The sequence below is a fragment of the Pestalotiopsis fici genome, assembly GCF_000516985.1.
Source record: "Pestalotiopsis fici W106-1 unplaced genomic scaffold PFICI_Scf_8, whole genome shotgun sequence".
Lineage (NCBI taxonomy): Eukaryota > Fungi > Ascomycota > Sordariomycetes > Amphisphaeriales > Sporocadaceae > Pestalotiopsis > Pestalotiopsis fici.
This window is the reverse complement of record NW_006917098.1, coordinates 649575-667283: the sequence shown is the minus strand read 5'-3', so window position 1 is coordinate 667283 and position 17709 is coordinate 649575. Positions and strand designations below refer to the sequence as shown.

At 49.6% G+C, this 17709-nt stretch overlaps 5 protein-coding genes across 5 annotated transcripts; 2 read left to right on the top strand and 3 right to left on the bottom strand.

Moving 5' to 3' along the window:
• Positions 1-269: 269 nt before the first annotated feature.
• PFICI_10906 (uncharacterized protein) lies at positions 270-4669 on the bottom strand (the record flags this gene model as incomplete). Its single annotated transcript, XM_007839487.1, has 4 exons — positions 270-1169; positions 1226-1420; positions 1475-4461; positions 4528-4669. The coding sequence occupies 4 exons, from the start codon at positions 4667-4669 to the stop codon at positions 270-272; spliced, it is 4224 nt and encodes a 1407-aa protein (XP_007837678.1).
• A 1419-nt stretch (positions 4670-6088) lies between these two features.
• On the bottom strand, positions 6089-7866 carry PFICI_10905 (uncharacterized protein; the record flags this gene model as incomplete). Its single annotated transcript, XM_007839486.1, has 2 exons — positions 6089-7731; positions 7791-7866. The coding sequence occupies 2 exons, from the start codon at positions 7864-7866 to the stop codon at positions 6089-6091; spliced, it is 1719 nt and encodes a 572-aa protein (XP_007837677.1).
• A 2267-nt stretch (positions 7867-10133) lies between these two features.
• Positions 10134-11252, top strand: PFICI_10904 (uncharacterized protein; the record flags this gene model as incomplete). Its single annotated transcript, XM_007839485.1, has 1 exon — positions 10134-11252. One exon carries the CDS (start codon positions 10134-10136, stop codon positions 11250-11252), a length of 1119 nt encoding a protein of 372 aa, XP_007837676.1.
• A 1474-nt stretch (positions 11253-12726) lies between these two features.
• On the bottom strand, positions 12727-13542 carry PFICI_10903 (Cytochrome c oxidase subunit 6; the record flags this gene model as incomplete). The annotated part of the gene is made up of 3 exons (XM_007839484.1): positions 12727-12966; positions 13121-13166; positions 13349-13542. 3 exons carry the CDS (start codon positions 13540-13542, stop codon positions 12727-12729), a joined length of 480 nt encoding a protein of 159 aa, XP_007837675.1.
• Positions 13543-15604: 2062 nt separating this feature from the next.
• On the top strand, positions 15605-16803 carry PFICI_10902 (uncharacterized protein; the record flags this gene model as incomplete). Its single annotated transcript, XM_007839483.1, has 4 exons — positions 15605-16027; positions 16082-16151; positions 16214-16426; positions 16484-16803. 4 exons carry the CDS (start codon positions 15605-15607, stop codon positions 16801-16803), a joined length of 1026 nt encoding a protein of 341 aa, XP_007837674.1.
• Positions 16804-17709: the final 906 nt, after the last annotated feature.

Below are 17709 nucleotides of genomic sequence, written 5' to 3'. Positions count from 1 at the left end.
GTTGTAGTAAAGTCATTCACAAAATTACATACACATTTTGCACAGCCAGCTTTTCGAAGCCGACTGAAAAAGATTAATCGGTTTATAGCAAATCAATATCTAAACAAACGAGGCGTATTTCAGCCGGGTATGTACACACTACGTCTGAACCACAAACAAACCCCTGAAGAAAACAAAACGATACAACACCATGCAGGTCTTCTCAGAAGAGTAACTGGCCAGCCCTTGGCGTCAATTCTGATATCCTGCATGTTCAAACATTTCAAATCTTAATCTCGCAAATGCGCATAGCGGCCATTTCCCTGCTGTTGGCCTGCAAATATACTCCCAACGCCGGGAATGATGTTTGCACCAGCCTCCAATGGTCCAAAGGCAGGACTGGCACCTCGACTCGCACTGCCGCTTGCCACTTCGGTAGCGGCTCGCCTAGAGGGGCCACGAGGACTCGAAACTGCAAGCCGTGGGCTGCGCGGCACACTAGACTGGCGCGTTTCCCTGCGGCCCGACCTGAGCTGCGTGTTCTGTTCTCGGGCTCGGTTGAGATCGTTTTCTAGTTCTCTGACGATGGTGTTCTTCTCTTCAATGCGGCGTAGGAGTTCCTTGACCTCATTGTTTCGTTGCGTCTGGTTGATCTTGACGATATTGTCATTGGCCAAACGCTTGAGCTTCACGATCTCGTCATTGAGAGACTCGTTCTTCTTTGCGAGCTCTGCCGCATGGTGTGAGGCATTCTGGTATTCGGCCGAGGCATATTCGCGGTCCTTTTGTGCCAATGCGTTCCGTTTTTCCGCATCTACCACTCGGACCCGCCCTTCTTCCAATTCCTTCTCGATGCGGACCATCTTGGCCGCTTTAGGATTTCCGCCGCTGAGCAAAGCCTCTTGAGCTTCAGACAGCCTTTGCTTCGATTCGGATAGAGCATCCTTAGTGGATGCCAAGTCTTTCTGCGTGACCCGTAAAAGACTCTCAAGGTCGCGATGCTGTTTTTGCGCTGTATCTCTCTCCTTATGAGCTATACCGCGGTCTCTCAAAGCAGCCATGTACCGTGGTTGAATGCGGTTGACCGAGGCGGTCCAGCTCTCAACCTCCTTGTTGGATCGATCAGCCAATTCTTTGTACTGATCACGTTGACGGCGGGTGCTTGCGAGCTCTGCCTTGAGCTTTGCCATCTACAATGGTCAGCTACGGGTATCCATTAATAAATTTGATGGTTTAGGAGACTTACCTTGGCCTGAAGTTCTTTCGCTCGTGAGACTGAGATCTGAACAACGGAGTCATCATCACTCGCTGCGACACCCTCTCCGATGAACGATTTCAGAGTGCTGGGAACCTGTGGCGCAATGGCAACTTTCGTGGTAATTATGCCTGGCGGGGCAGTCTTGAGTCGTTTGGCCTCAGCCTCTGTCTCATCGGCACCGTCCTATTCCTTGTTAGCTATTCACACTATAAGAGCTTGGTTGGAGAGGGGACGTACCAACGACCGTTTGCGGCCCACAACGTGGTCAGGAGATCCATTGGGCAAAGGGTTAGATTGAGTTGCAGAACCTTGAGAGTTGGCAGCAATGTGTTCAAAGATCGAGTCCGGCGGTTCTTGGTGGTCCCAATAAAAATCATCGAGATCGACTCCATGAATGTAATTGGCAAAGCGTTCAGTAATTTCATGGGCTTCCTCGGACTCCAGGTCTGGATTGAGTATTTCGGGCAGCGAAGCACATACCGCAAGCAAGAGGTAGTTCTTGCGGGTGAGTGGCTCAATGTTGTCGGAAATACGCATGCTAAGATGCTCAATGCTGGTAGTGTGGACAAGGTGCATGCTTATTGGATGCTCATTAGTCCAGCGAGGCAAAAGATCTCGTCTGAAGGTGTGATCAAAGCCGATGACCACGTCGTATTCACTCTGCAGTACGTACTGCTCATCAGTGGAAGGGTGAATAGTGACAATCAGTGATCCAAGCCACCAAGATCCGCTTGCTGCTCCGACAGCGCCATCGTCCTGAAGGATCTCGCCGTCCCGTAAATGGCATGGTTGATAGCCCATGCATTCGAGAAGAGTGCACAAAAGACTAGTTATTGCACCAGGTCTGGCTACAATCAAGATCTTTTTGGGAGCAGTAGCCTCGGCCTTTTGCAGATGCTCCAACAACGACCCGACAAAGGCATATTTACTGTGGGTACTTCTCATGTACTTTGACACCTTTTCTGGTGACATTTTCTGAATAGCCTCCAACGAGGGCGGAAGGTCACAAATGTCCAATAGCTGTTGGAATATACCATCAACTCGAGCAACCAGCGCGGCGTCGGGGGTTTCGTAAGGAGGTACGGTGAAAGCCGCGTTATAAGCCACTAGATCGGTATTGCTCCTCTCTATCACCTCGACGTACTGGGGACGAAGGTTGCTCGCAAGAGGTAGAGTAATAATGTACTCGTGGTGGCGTACGTCAATGAAAGGAAGAATGTTGGGTTGGTTAGTGATTGCTACATCGCCATGTATGGATTCTGTGAGGCCAGGGCTGGCATGGTGCTCGCTAGGGGCTTGCAGATTGTCGGTCGGTATTGAGGGACTTCCATCATCGTCGTTCTCGGGTCCCAGCATGTCGTGTTCAATGGACATGGTTAGATTAGACGGGTCCAAAGTCGCAGGCTGTTCGTGACTCATATGGTCGGGAAGATGGCTGAGATTGTCCGGCACGGGCGGGTATTCGTACACTGTTTCTCGCAGTGGTATGGTTTCGTGTCCAAAAGCAGATAGAGACTGGTCCTGGTGCTCCATCTCCACAGAAGGCACTAAAAGAGATGGCGATATGTGAAGAATATCTGCAGGTTCCAGAGGAACTTCGGGCAGTTCAGGATGTACCAGCTCTAGGTTCTGCGACTTTATGGGGCTTGGGGCGTCAACAGGTGGAGTATCTGCTGGACCCCCGGAGAAGTTTATTTGTGCCAGTTGACGCATCCTCTCCTGAAGGGTTTGGCGTCTCTCGCCGGGCGGATTCGGATCTTCCATCGTGCGTACTAGGGTTCTATGTCCCTCACTATGCCTTGAGCCAGCGATATTAGATGGCTTGAAATCTGATGCAGATGTTTGGGCTGGCAAAGAAAAATGTGATGCGGACCTGACACCTCTGATATCATGGGTTCCGTGAGTGGTGGATGACTCATCAAAAGAGGCTTGCCCTGATGATTGCGAACGTGATGGCCATGGACCTAGTCCGTAGGCAGGAGGGGCTGAAGATGAAATTCGTAAATTACCATGTAGTCCTATAAAGGCTTGCGTAGAACTCTGCGACTGAGCCTGGCGATTCTGAGAGCGCCGCGACGAATCCAGCACGATGTCTCCACGAAATTCGCTATTTTCGCCAGAGTCCCGAAGTAAGCGGGCCTGGCTTGAAGTGCCCGTCGACTGACTTTGGGTATGGGGGACAATCTGAGCGGCCTGGGATAGAATATCGAATGAGCCAATCCCTGGCTGGGGATGCCGAGATAGCAGTGAAGAAGATAACAGGGTTTGGGAAGATTGATCTTGTGAACCTTCGGGGTCAGTCGCTGCACCTAGGGAGTTGCAAGGCTCTTGCGTTTGAAAGTCGGACGGCCCAAACAAGGGCTGCAAATTCCAGTTTTCTGAAGGAGAGTTCTGCGCGCTGGTTTCAGGCACAGGAGACGGGATTGTATGCAAAAAGCTGGTGATCTCTGGGATCGGGCTCTGTCGCTGTGTCACCCAATCCGGCTGTCGCGATGGAATCTCTGCTACTGTTTCCGATACTTGGGAGTCGAGCGAATCCAAAAGAGCAAAGTCGGTATCGACACGAGGGCCAGAATTTTCGGTCGTAAACGCTGATGGTTCCTGAGAATCAGGGATGATTCTATCACCCTTAGAATCCTCCAGATGAGCCTCAGAATCTGAAGAAGCAGCGACGGCCAGGTAGGCAGAAGGGTCGAAATCAGGCCTTTGTTTGAGCTCTACTTCAATCTTCAGCAGATTAAAGCTCTGTGTTTCGAGAGATGACTCGCCCGTGGCTTGCGAGTCTAGTACCTCTGTGCACTTCGGCCTGACCTCTTGCTGCTGGGTTTCCTCTTCCTCGTCGCCAACGTTCGTTTGGGACTCAGCAGCTTTTGCTTTTTGTTCCGTTTGCCAAGCATACAGCGCCTCGTGAGTAACTTCGGAAACCCATTCGAGGGGCCACGGCTCCCCGTTTGCGTCTTCGCCTTCCCACTCGACGAGATATTTGCTCGAGCCGTCGTCCTTGGACGCCTCCTGCACGATCCCCTTGATGGGCCAAAACCCCTGGCTTTTCAGAGTATTTGGGCGCTCTCTCTTCTTGCGATCCTGCCTGCCCGATCGGCGCCGCTTGCTTCGCTGGCTCTGGCTCGGCGTCTGGCTGCTCGGCCGTTTTCGCTCGTTCTTGCCGTGATTCGCAGTAGCAGAAGGTTCGGAAACCGTCGAGCTCATTGACGGTATGGTCTCATCTGCGTCCCAAATCAGTACTCATTGTACTAGGTGTCATCAGTAGGTGTGGATGTATTGAGTCTTACCGGCCTTGTGCTCTTGTGTGTTGCCGGCGGCCGCAAAGCTTCCAGTAGCTATCACTGTGTCTCCGGTTTGGTGTCGCGCTTCCAGCGCGGGTTGGAGTGGGTCCAAGCCGGGTGGCCGCCTGCGAAGGCGACTGCGCCACATTTCGAGTGTCCGATCCCGTACACTTCTTGAACAACCGCAACCGACCAACAATTATGGTAGGGAATCCATGGGGATTCTTTTCCCATCAGGTATTATTTAGAATCAGAAAAGTCTTTGCCAAGAGATTAGAGATTAGCGGGAGACAAGTACCCAATGCAAGTAGATGGAATGATTACTAGCCTTAGGCATGCACTGTACAGCGTATGCTCAGCGTGTGATTGAGGTTGAAATGACCACTCCATAAACACATGAGCAAGTGAAAGGTATTGATTTCAGGTAAACCAGGTGAAACGACTGAGAAAACAAAAATTGATCAAACCTTTATATCAAGGCCAACCACCATTTTGAAGAGGCTGAGATCAAACAAGCTACTTACCTATATTACTTTGAAACATTGCCTTTAGTGCACCGCTGCCAGAGCCTTGGGAGCCCTGCGTCTTCCTTGCCATAGGATGAAAAATTAAAATCACAAGCCAAACTATAAGAACCATGAGCAATGTTCACGTCACAAGACACATTTGCTATTGAAGGGCGTTTGCTTTAATACAGGAGCCGTTAAGCTTGTAACGCCCCACCATCCCGCATTATAAAAAGTACCTTAGGTACATACATACCTAGGTACATATGTAGGTATGTTACTGTTTGACTTTTTGGGATTTTTTTCTCAGGCGTAAGAGTTGATGTTGTTATACATTATACCCCTTCAATGTAATTGTCTAATTTCAAGGTTAGGCGACATGTGTTCATGATGGTAAGAGTACATGGAAGTTTTAACACACGGCTCTTGTAATACTGTGAACTGCCATTAATCATGAAACATGTATATACCCATCCATCTCGATACAAGCAGTATCTTACATTGGTTATAATCTTGAGGTGTCTGAACTTTGGAGCTTTTCCAGATGATGCTCCTACTTTAGGCCTTGGGAGTCGCCCAAAGACAGGTTACAGAGGGGCTGCTGGCTGTCGTCAACCGGTCCTGGTAACACATGGCGCACAAATCCTCGAACGGCCTTGCAAACGGGTATTGATCTCTGTATCCCAGTTTTACCAAGGTATTCTGAGCTATGGTTGCGTCACAAGTCATCAATGTACGGCCAGTCTGATGTGCCATAGGATGGTCGTGGAGTGTGGCACCGTCCGTGTGACACAACAGGAATCAACAGGAAGGGGTATCAAATTACTTTCTACGCATTCATTTCTTAGGAGAGAAATAATCTCAATTACACCCTTCATTTTTAGACACTGGTCGTATCACATTCGGATAGAACCAATCAGAAACCAATGGAGTCGCCCGCCGAGTGGAGTCAGGTGAAGACCAATACTGGTTGCCGTGCCTATTCTAAAGTGCAACGATAGACATCACTTTCATCTGCATTCTCAGCTTGACTTTAGTTGACTTGTATTGCTCTACCCTCGCTAGTACATCAATGGTTGGTCCTCATCGTCAGAGTCTTCAAGGTGCTCCCCTGGTTCATCCATGTCCTTCGAAGATGAAGGAGGTAAAAGACCAAGGTTTTCGTAATTCATTTCCTGCATCCAATCTTCTTCCTCTGTCAATCCGCCAGCATAGATCCAATCCTCAGAAGGAATTTCATTTGATGGTTCCTCGACGAAGGCTTGCTCTGGGCTCCACGCACTCGTATTCTCTTCTTCTGACCTGGCGGCAATCATACCCGTCCTGGAATCAAGGACGGTGTAAGTCGTGGCGTTATTCGCTGTATTGATCTCGTCTGTGCGAACGGTAGGTACCTGAAAACCTTCGGCGAGGCTTTCCGTTGGGCGGTGGCCCATGTTGAGCAGGTTCTCATTATCCAGCAATATTGAGGGAGCGATGCCTTCATCTGATCCATTGGCGAGCGACTCTGTCGGCTGGGAATTGCCATATGTGTTCGTGTTTTCTGAAAGCCCTTGAAGTGCTGCAGGTGAAGTGCGGGTCTCATCTTCAGAGATGGTTGTTGGTGGAGTCGGCAATGGTCTAAAATTCAACGTATGGGCGGGCGTAGATGCCCACTCTCGCGCTGCTGCTCTTAAAACCTCGACGACACTCGTCAGTGACGGTTCAGATCCAAGTTGTGATGCAATGTTTGGCGCATAGCGATCTGAGAAGAAGTCGACGAATTGCTGAATTAATTGATACTCGGGACCATCAGTATAAGGCGTATCTGGTGGCGTAAAGTTCGGAAACAATTTTCTCCAGATCCAGTACCACTTCCAAGAGGGATCTTGCCGTGTTTTTGGGACGTCTGGTAAATGATCCACTGCAATACCTCCCGTGGGCTTGCACAACGGCAAATGCGCTCTAAGCTCTCCATCGCTAGTAAACGATGTCCAACAGTTTCCACAATGAATAGGACCAAGCTTGTGTTGTTTGCCAAGGTGCTGCCCTAGGGCACTGATGTTATGAAATCCCCTTTGCAAACACTCAAGATGCTGTCTAGGATTCATCTTGTAGAAATGGCACGCAAGAACATTTTTGCTGTCCCCCGTTGGAGAGCCGTTATCGGAATCAGGTCTCGTTCTTTTGGAGTCTCCGGTCCCATCTTTCTCGTCCGATTTCCTTTTTCTCTTGCTGCCTTGTGATGGCCTCTTGCTAGATCCACTATCAGACGCAGAGCCTGAGGGCGCGGGAGTGGCGGACTGTTGAGTGTTGCCAGTTGAGCCATCTTGGTCCACCGGGTCTTCAGACCAGAATTTGGCCCAGGCCTGAACGATGATAGAATATAGCGGATGGCCCAACAATGGATTGAGCCAACTCGAGGAACTCAATAGAAGGGAACTTCCTGCTGCATTTGCATGCGTGTTACAGGTAAGGCTGCAGCCTGGTGTAGCATCGTGTGGCGCGTGATCTTCGGACTTGAGATCAATGGATACCCTGGTGTCTGATCCTGGCGCTGGAAACTTCACCCCTGAAGACTCATCAAAGTCTGGCCATTTGCTAGGGCTGCCAATAGCAGAGCTCTTTACGCAAGAGCCTTGCTCAACGCTGCCTAGCCATTCTTGAATACCAGTACGCTTGTGTCCAATGCATGGTAATACCAGCGAAGGGGTTATTGGAATTTCTGTAGAACGAGGTTTTGTATTGGTTGCCTGGCAAGCAATGAGATCGGTGGCTGCATACGGCGTAGATGGAAAACTCTTTGGATATTCCCGTCCCAGATCTGTTTGTCTGTTTTTCTTCGACCGGGCTTTCGCATTACCTCTAGTCACACGCTTGCTTTTATATGAGTCCCAGGGCCTGGTTTTGGGCACAGTCACCCCACAGAAGCGGCATAGCTCGTGATCGCATGAAATGCACTTAAGGTGTAGCGATACACTGAATCCTGGTTGATCATCACATTGGCACTGCTTCAGGCTAAGTAAATTGTTAAGACTTGAGAGGGCCCTGCGCGAAACATACACAAAACCAAATTGGCTCAAAACGGCCGCGGCCCATCCTTGTGGCGCCAGGCTCCGTGATCGCCCAGGGGCGTGATTTAAGCCCAGTTATTGCTTTCGTTGCAATTTTTGTTGACTCGCTGCCTCTGCGGTTTCTTTGGGAGTATTTTTACAATATTATTGTGCAAATCTGACGTGAGGGGCAGACTTACTGAGTATTTGATGTAAATTCCAATTCATTGATCAAGTCAATGTATGTACCTAGGTACCTATCAATTGCTATTACCACCGATTTTGATCAAGCCGTTGATTTTCTTGGGCCACTGTGTTGTACATATATATGTACATACATTGTAGCCAATATGCCGGGCGTTGCAGGGGGTATAGGATGGTCCTGTTAAAGCTCTGGACCCCCTGCCGGCCAAACAGTAACGACCACCAGATACCGTGATATTACTCGCCCTTCTTATTGTAGCTAGGCGCTGAAGTCGCAGAAAGCATTCTAGAAACGAACACTTTCTTACATTAGGCCAGTCACCTGCCCCCCTCTCTGTCTATTATCTGCAGTACCTCGACCGCTTGGCGTTGCTCTTCTTGACCATACTTCCTGAATCAGCCTGCATCAATTGGAATCAGCCCGCATCAATTGCGGGACATTTCTCTGATAGGCACCGACATCTCATCAGAAAAGCCGCTTAAAAGTCGGACATCTGGGCTCTTCCAACTGACTTCGAAACTTAAGATGCCTCTCAGACAGCGTTCTCGCCCTACGGCTTATTATTCAGGTTCCATGTAGGCAATTACCTGCGAACTAACCTCCTAACCTCGACCAATAGACAGACACTCCTTCTCTCCCAAGTGAGCTACAGGGATTAGGAAATGCATAGGCTTCGGCCGCACACCTTCAGAGTGACTTGATTGATGTTCTAATCATGACTTTGATCAATATTTTGATCATCGACTTTGGTAAATCTTTTGATCATGACTTTGATGATCAACATCTTCGATGACACGGAACTCAGATTATTTTCTTACAAAAAGGGTCACAAGTCGCTGAATCAGATAGAATGGTCAAAAAGTTACAAGACAATCCTTCTCTACTTGCTCAGATAGTTGTACCATTATTCGTACTTGATGTCTTTGGACATTTTTGGACATTTCTGGACTTTTCCCTCCCATCATCGCCCCAAAACCTTTGAAATCAAAGTGTCCAACAAGTATGGACGTTGTTCATTCTTCTGACAAGTGCGTATATGATTACAGCATTTTGATGAATGGCATCGCGGACTGAAGTACTGACTTGTTAATAAGACAACGAAATGCCGAGAAAGAGTCTGTTATGCTTGCAAGATACTTGGCTGAAAAGCCATCTGCAGCAGCAAATTCTCTGAGTGAATCTCAATATGTCACAGAAGAAAACACACAGGAGCGTGCTGCCAATACCCAGAACGAATTGGAAGACTGGGACAAGCGTTGGAACTCGTCATCTTCTTAAAATGACAGCCCACAATAGACTTCTAAAGGCCGATGAGCCTGCATGCAGCGTCAATCGATCTCGCGCTACCTGCCAACGAATCCACAACCTGCAGCCTACGACAATTACGATGAATCTGATACACGTTGCTTTGCTTGCTATGAGCGATGAAAGCAATGAGAGCTAGGTGAAGGGGGAGTGGTAGGGATAAGGATGAAGACTAGTACTTGAAATACATTCAGAGTTGCCCTTGCGTTCATTTACTTGTATTTATTTTTGTTTAAAAAATAGGAACCCTAGGAAGGGCTTTCGAAAAAGGCTTGTAATATTTGAGTAGTGCATATGAAAAATGGACTTGTTTCTTGCTTTCCACGTGTGCTTGTTTATTTGTGAATCGATGGACTATAAGCCAGCGATTGTATACTACTAGGCGCCAGGCGATCGCGCCCCGCTCAACCACTAATTGCCGGATCAAGACTGCACATCAACTATAAAAATTGCCGATCTGCAAGGTTCTCAAAAACGTCCATACAACCAATTTGCAACCTCTGGAGTTTCCCCTCCGATCAAGTGCATAAACATGAATAATAGTTCCATATTTACTTTGACAAAATGGCTGCTAAAGCTTCATCCAGATTAACTCAGGTCCACTGTTTGCGTATTCGTCGTGATGACGAATGTTCCACCTTACGTCATAGACCGGGTACGACCACGACGAAATTCATGACCAGATTCTCGACATCAAATACGGCTTGTCCTCTCCGAGTTGGCTTTCGAGGTAATTTCAAACAAGTCCTACCATTCAGGAGGAAAATCCAAACAAAACTTCCAAACATGAAGCAGTACACGGCCGAAGAGCTCTTTCCCTCGCATTCCGCGCTCGGCGAGTCGCCGCTCTACGACGCGGCTTCAGATAGTCTCTTCTTTGTGGACATCAAGCACCATTTGGTGCACTGGGTGCCATTGTCCATAGGCTGGGATGCCAAGCGGACCTATACCTTTATGGAACCGATTACCAGGCTGGATCTGGTCCAAGGCCGGATCGACCTGCTCGCAGTACAAACAAGGCTGGGCTTTGCTCTGCTAGACCTGTCTACAGGCGTGCTGAAGCGCATCGCCAGCGTGCGACACCAGGGCGAGGACGGCCCCGAGCTAGACGACAAGGTGCGGATGAATGACGGGGCCATTGACGCCCGCGGTCGGTGGTGGGCTGGCACCATGGCCCAAGACGAAGAGAGCCGGATCGGCCGGCTATGGTGTCTCGAGAATGGCGAGGTCAAGGAGTTCCCCATTGAAGACGAAAAGGGCTGCGCCGTGCTCAATGGTCCCGTTTGGTCACCAGATGACAAGACCATGTATGTGCCTCATACGCCGCAAGGTAAAATTTGGCAGTATGATTACGATGTCAAGACGGGGAGTGCCTTGAATAGACGCCTGTTTGCCCATCTCGAGAACGGCGGTATGCCAGATGGGTTGGCTGTGGACAAAGATGGATATATATGGACCGCGGCAAACTCCAAGGGGAAGCTCGTCAGGTTTTCTCCGGAGGGAACGGCAGTGGCCGAGGTTGAGGTGCCAGGAGCGAAAATGTGCTCCTGTCCAGCATTTGGATCGCCAGATATGAAGACGCTGTTTATCACGTCAATTGCAGATGATGGTTCTTCTGGACATGTATATCAAGTTAGGGTCGACGTTGGGGGAATTGCCAGGCATAAGTATCGTCTGGCTTGAAGTTTGGTTGAGCGTCGGAGCGGAGCTTAAATAATCGCTTGAGACTCCTATTCTTGGTGCAAGTTGGGATCGACTGCATTCGCGGAGGTATAGAAGCCGGGAATATGACAATTGCAAGCTCACAGTCCAGCAGACGGCCGTGATGCAGACTCATGAGCCGCCGACTCACTCTACTAAACGAACTGATACACAATTAATCGGTTACGATGACTTGAACTCGTAAGCTCACAAATAATCCTGTTTACCTATAAAAGATGATTTTCTGCTCCAGTAAAAGTAAGAACTCTACCGCTGTCAATCAACATAACCACAGACGAGGAACTCGGCATTGCAAGCTATTCTTGCCTCGGAGGAGTGAAGTATAAAAGATCACATCAACGACCACCACTCTAAGAATGGCCCAAGACCAACCAGAAAAATTCTGTGCCTATGCGTACCCTTTGCAATGCCACATACACTGCCCCACTAACCAGACCTACTGCGACAGCCACCGTTGCCTATGGCCGACGTGTGACAACGGTCGTGCCATTGTACGAACGGGTGGCTTGGCAGTACCGCCAGGCTTCTGCGACCTGCACAAATGCCAAGTACTAACTTGTCAAAGCCCAAAAATTGTGAAGGAAAGTGCACTGGAACCGCAGGCGGCTGATATCGATGCCATGATGGCCCAGAGCAGACCAGGACTGCCACAGTGGCAGTATGGTCAAGCCTTGAAGAATTACTACACGAGCTCATCGAACTTCCCACCGGCTGGCGCCCAGGGAAATACTGTGTATTCGTTGTTGTTTCTTCTGCAGCATGTGTCAGTCCACTGTGGACAGCACCAGTGCAAGGCGAGCGAAGGCTGCGAGGAGCCTATAAGGGACGGAGGTAATTTCTGCAGGGCACATGGCAATGCTCAGATCGACGCCAGGAATACAGATGAAGATAGCAAAAGACGTCGGCATCATTGTAGATCCCGCCACCACCACCATTGCTAATGACATCTGAGTATGTCATTGCAAGTGGAAACAACAAAGCCGGAGCGACTTGTTAAGGTAGCCTCGTGAGGACCAATCCACTCTTACATCTTATCCCAGAATAGTCGTCGAATATAGTAGTGGACATCTTCGTTGCAAGTCACTATAAGCACGGTAAGCATTGTACTCGTCTCCTACCACATGACCAGTGCAAATGAAGATCGATTCGTGTTTGTTTAAAGTTTCTCATTGATGCTTTACACAACAAAAGGAATCCGTCCTCTAGTGTTCGCCAAAGCCGAGTCTGCCCGTTCACCAATGTCGCCTGGGGACTTTTGCTTCTAAAGGTTGTAAGTAGTAGACATATACACATCTGCATCCGTAAGGATGGCAGTCTCTACACCGTTGTTTCCGAGTGGAATCCCCCCTTCCAATTCCAATTAGTCAGTTGGTTGACGAGGTTTCAAGAATTGAGTATTGCCGAGGGTATCAAATCGAAGCCGGTTGCTGTTCGCTTATTTGGACTCCTCAGGGTAGAGGTCCTCCTTGAGGAGGATGCCGAGCTCCTCGCGCAGAGGCTTGAGCTCTGCCAGGTACTGCTCGTACTGACCCTTGTTCTCAACCTTGGCCTTGATGCCCTCGAAGATACGGACAGCAGTGGGGAAGTCGTTGACACGGCGGGCAGCCTTGAGGGCGGCGACGACGACGGAAGGAGAGGGAACGAGATCGTAGGCGAAAGCGTTGTTCAGGTTGCGCTACAATGGTAATGATCAGTTGTCTGTTGACATGATCCATGTGGTGAAGAGTGGCGGTAATCCGCAGTTGTGGAAGATGACGCAGGAGCCGAAAGTGGCATGATCATACGATTCCCGAAAATTGAGTTTGGGAAGACGGGCAGAGATCGCTTACCTGCAGCTCGAAAACATCTTGTACGGCCTCAAACTCCTTCTCGTATCTGTTCAAGAGATCGATATCAGCTACTGATGTCCTCATAGACGGGGTTTGATGCCCAATTGGATGATATCGGAGCTGATGTTGCGCGCAGATAGTCTGATGGGGCAGTCCACGGCACGATAAACAGGCAGCTCCGCATTGCAGAGCAAGACTGGGCAATTGAGGCCGAGAGTGCGTCCTCACCTGGCAGTGAACTCCTCAAAGGTCTCCTCGGCGTGAGGGTCGCTGCGGCGGGCAACGGTTGTGCTGAAGTTGAATCTGGAGGCAGCAATGGGAGCGATGGCACCAGCACGGCTGGAGGCAACGGGCCGGCTTGCGCGGAAGATGCTGGCAGAGGGGCCGCGGGCGAGGGTTCGGAGAAGAGTGGTGGAAGCCATTGCGTCGTGACGGTCGCGGATGGATGTGATTGAGTGTCTGGCGAAAAGTGGATGCTTGGGACAGGGCGTCGCGAAATGTCTCTTTGGGAGCAACTGAATCGTGAGATTCGAAATATCGTGGCGGACCAGAGGAGAAAAGGAAGTCGCTCAATTCACGTAATTTGATTGGCTCAGACGTGCCGGTGGAGCTGGCCGAGCTTTCAATGCTTCAGCCACAGGTGCAGTGCTGTGCTCTCTAGGCAGCTAGGCCAGGGTCCCCTCTGGTGGCTTCAGGTTCCAACCACACCTCAAGAACGTCAGTGCACCCAAAATGTGGCGTCGCGTGGAGGTGGCATCAAATCGGCAAGCCACCCGCCAAAAGCATTCCAGAATCCCATTGTTCCAGTCTGCTGCATTGTTTGAAAATCATCGTTGCATCTGAAGCACATGATTGCATCCACTGCAACCTAGCCGAGGACCCGAGTATCCCGTATCGGATCGGAAATCCCAGCTATACCAATAGAATCAATCAGAGGTAGTAGTACATTATGGTTGTTCATGCAAGGAATATCCCTAAGGTTGTGTGCATAATGCAATTATCCTCCCCGTCATTCGTTGATGACTATTCCAAGTGTTCTACTACTTCAAAAACTTGACTTGCAGCGTTCTTTATGAGGACGAAGCAGGCTTCATGTGATGATTCGTTTGCTGGACGGATAGAAGCAGTCCTCGGTCAGGAGATGACAGCACACTGGTTTTATGTGGGCTCCCTGGTGCCAACATGCAGGATAGCGGAGTTGCTCTTGGTCCCAAAATTGCACAGTATGCAATACGTGTGATCATGCCTCGGCGAAACCGTTGACAGATCCGATCTAGCAAATTGTCTGTGCCATTTTTGATGAGAGTATCGACCTTTGAGTATATTCCAATGCCGACAACTCGATTATATGCCTGTCTTGACTGAGCAGAGGATATAATGCTATACTGAAACCCGAGCACCCACCTATTACTAGACAGTACGGACAGAAGATGCAGTCCGTTTGGCATTGATACTGCACAATCTTCTGGGTTGTGGGGGTAACGTGCCGTGACCTCAGTACCTTGCAGTTTGATTTACAATAGTATGGAATTCCAACCTTGTTGCATTTCCAACCCAGTCCATAGTTTGCGCTGGCCAAGAATCGTGAAAGTCTGTTCTGCGGTCACTCCGCCTGTGGCCGAGGCACGCCATCTTAACATTGTCCACGATCCATCTCACGTGGCATGAGATTGAATATAATCCACGATAGCTTTCATTGGTCCGGCGTCCTTGGTGCCTACATTAATGTATAATTTCGCTATATGCAGCATCGCAAATTAGCTGGGTCTAGCTGGATTCGCGGCTCTATCGGTTCTTGGTAGCGACGCCGAATGTGGCAGCCTTGGTACTAATCTGTCCTGTACGCGTTTTATGAACACAGTCAGCCAGTAAAATGGTAATATCCAAACGGCCACTGGGTCAATTTGTCGTTGGGGGACTCCACGGGCGCCGGGGGTCGCGGATCCCGAATTATATGTCCTCACAGTCCTAGTGCTGCGCTATGCTGCTTTGCTCTGCTTTCTCTGCTTGCTGGGCCTCCGCTGAGTCCCCAGGACAGGGGCCTAGGGACCAATGCTAGGCGAATTGCGATGGCCGACGAAAAACTTTAGTGCCATTTTGTTATTTCCCCTTTTAATTCGCAGCCGTCTTCTAAAAGAACGGTACGCGACCATAATATTATCGGTGATTCCTGTCTGGCTTCTCCTTCTTCTACTTTTCTTCTCCCACCTTTCGAAAGGCTGCTTGGCGAAGCGACTGTTCAGAGGCGTTCACCTTCGTCTTCGATTCTCTGCTTCTTCTTGTCGCTCCTTGTACCGGGTCTTTTTTTCTTCTTCTCGACCCGCGTTTTCCGGCTCGCGCCCGCGACACCTCGACTGATCCGCTGCGCCCGTCCTCGAGACTGTTGAAGAAGCTTGCGCTCTCGTTGCACAAGCCTCCTCCCTCACAAAGACTGGTCAATTGCATACTTCAGCAAAGGGGCTGCTCGCTCATTTCCAACAAGTCATGGCTAGCACATCTCCTGCGGCTCTTTTCGAGTCGCTGCCGATCCCGACGCTCGACAGACCGTTCGGTGTTCAGCTATGGCCCATCTTCAACAAGGCCTTTGAGCTTGTTGCCGGCTACCCGGCCGACGACTTTAAGTTCGTCACCGGCAGAACGCCCATGTCAACGCTCAAGGAAACCTCGATCTTCGTTGTTATATACTACATTGTAATTTTTGGAGGACGTGAGCTGATGAGAGGACGCGAGGCCTTCAAGCTGAAGTCCCTCTTCCTCATCCACAACTTTTACTTGACCGCCATCAGCGCCATCCTCTTAGCCCTCTTCATTGAACAGCTTCTCCCCACGGTCGTCCGAAAGGGCATCTTCTACGCCATCTGCGACCACGATGGTGGTTGGACACAGCCTCTGGTCGTTCTCTACTACGTAAGCACATCACTGATGACTTCTACTTTGTGGGCACGAGCTGACAAGATTTAGTTGAACTACCTGACCAAGTACCTCGAGCTTCTGGACACTGTCTTCCTGGTTCTCAAGAAGAAGCCTCTGAGTAAGCCCAAACCCACCAACCGAGCGCTTCCGAGAACCATCTTATGCTGACTGAATACCTAGCCTTCTTGCACTGCTACCACCATGGCGCTACTGCTGTTCTGTGCTACTCCCAGCTGATTGGCAACACCTCAGTTTCATGGGTTGTCATTGACCTGAACTTGGCTGTCCACGTCATCATGTACTGGTACTACTTCCAGAGCGCCCGTGGTGTTCGCATCTGGTGGAAGGAGTGGGTCACTCGTTTCCAGATCATCCAGTTCATCATCGATCTCGGTATGTTCAGTTGTTTGATATCTGCCACGCTTTGCTTGATGCTGACCGAAACTATAGGCTTTGTCTACTTCGCATCCTACACCTACTTTACCTCGACTTACTTCCAGTGGATGCCAAATGCTGGCAAGTGCGCTGGCGAGGAGTTCGCCGCCTTTTCCGGCATGGGTGTCCTCACCTCCTACCTCGTCCTCTTCATCTCCTTCTACTTCGCCACTTACAAGAAGGATGGCAAGGCGCCTAGTGCTCGCAAGTCTCTTCGCCGTATGTCTCAGGCACCCGTCCCTGAGCCTCACGTCGTGGCCGCCGCTGTGTCGGGAAGCCAGGTTAAGACTTCTGCCAAGAGCAACGGTGTCACCACTCGCTCCCGCAAGGCATAAATTCATGAAGAAGAGGCGAAGATGTGATTTGTTCTGCTTTCCAGCACTCAAGGCTGTACAAGTCCGACCGTGTTTTGAAAGAAATACACGATCGAGCAAATGCAGCGTGAGCCATGTATTAGTGACTCTTTTTACATCTTGACGACCCGGCTTACGAACGATTGTCACGACTAGAGGTATGCAGTCGTCATCGCGGCGGGATAGATTATTGTGTGGATACGTGTATGATGGTGGGCAAAAAAAATAAAAAGAAGGGTGCTATGAACTGGGCAGTTGTCTGGGGACGGACCAAGGTTTTCTTAGAGATGTGTACATGCTGTAGAAACGGCGCCATACACGGGTATAGAGCCTGGGTTCAGATCTGATTCGATTGTTAGATATAATTGCAATGGTAGACACCAAGGTGTCCCCCCAAGTTCGATGTACGAATTGGGTGGTAATAAAATAATAATATGATGAAACTCCAGAGGAACCTAGCCACTGATTTCATGTTATGGGTGATGACACTGAGCGGGCTAAACGTTACAACTGACAAGGCATTTCTTGAACTGTTCTACCTACTACTAGCATGTTGGACATTCCCAGTTTCGCGTGTATACTTTCATGGCCCATCCTCAAATCTAGCAGATGTGATTCTTTGTTACGATTAAAGTTTCATTGAATTACATTGTCTCGCATTCTTTGTCGACACCGCCTCGCGTAAATGTAAATAAATCTATTGACTGGCTTTGTCCAGGGAAAAGAGTATAAAAGTATCGCGACATAACTCAGTATACAAGCTTATCGTGCATCATATCAATTCCCCCGTCTGCAAGTCACAGCTGCACGTGCCACTGCTCCATCATTTCACTATCCAACCAGGGTAGGTTGCCAAAGTCCGCTTCGAAAGCTACAATAATGCCGCTG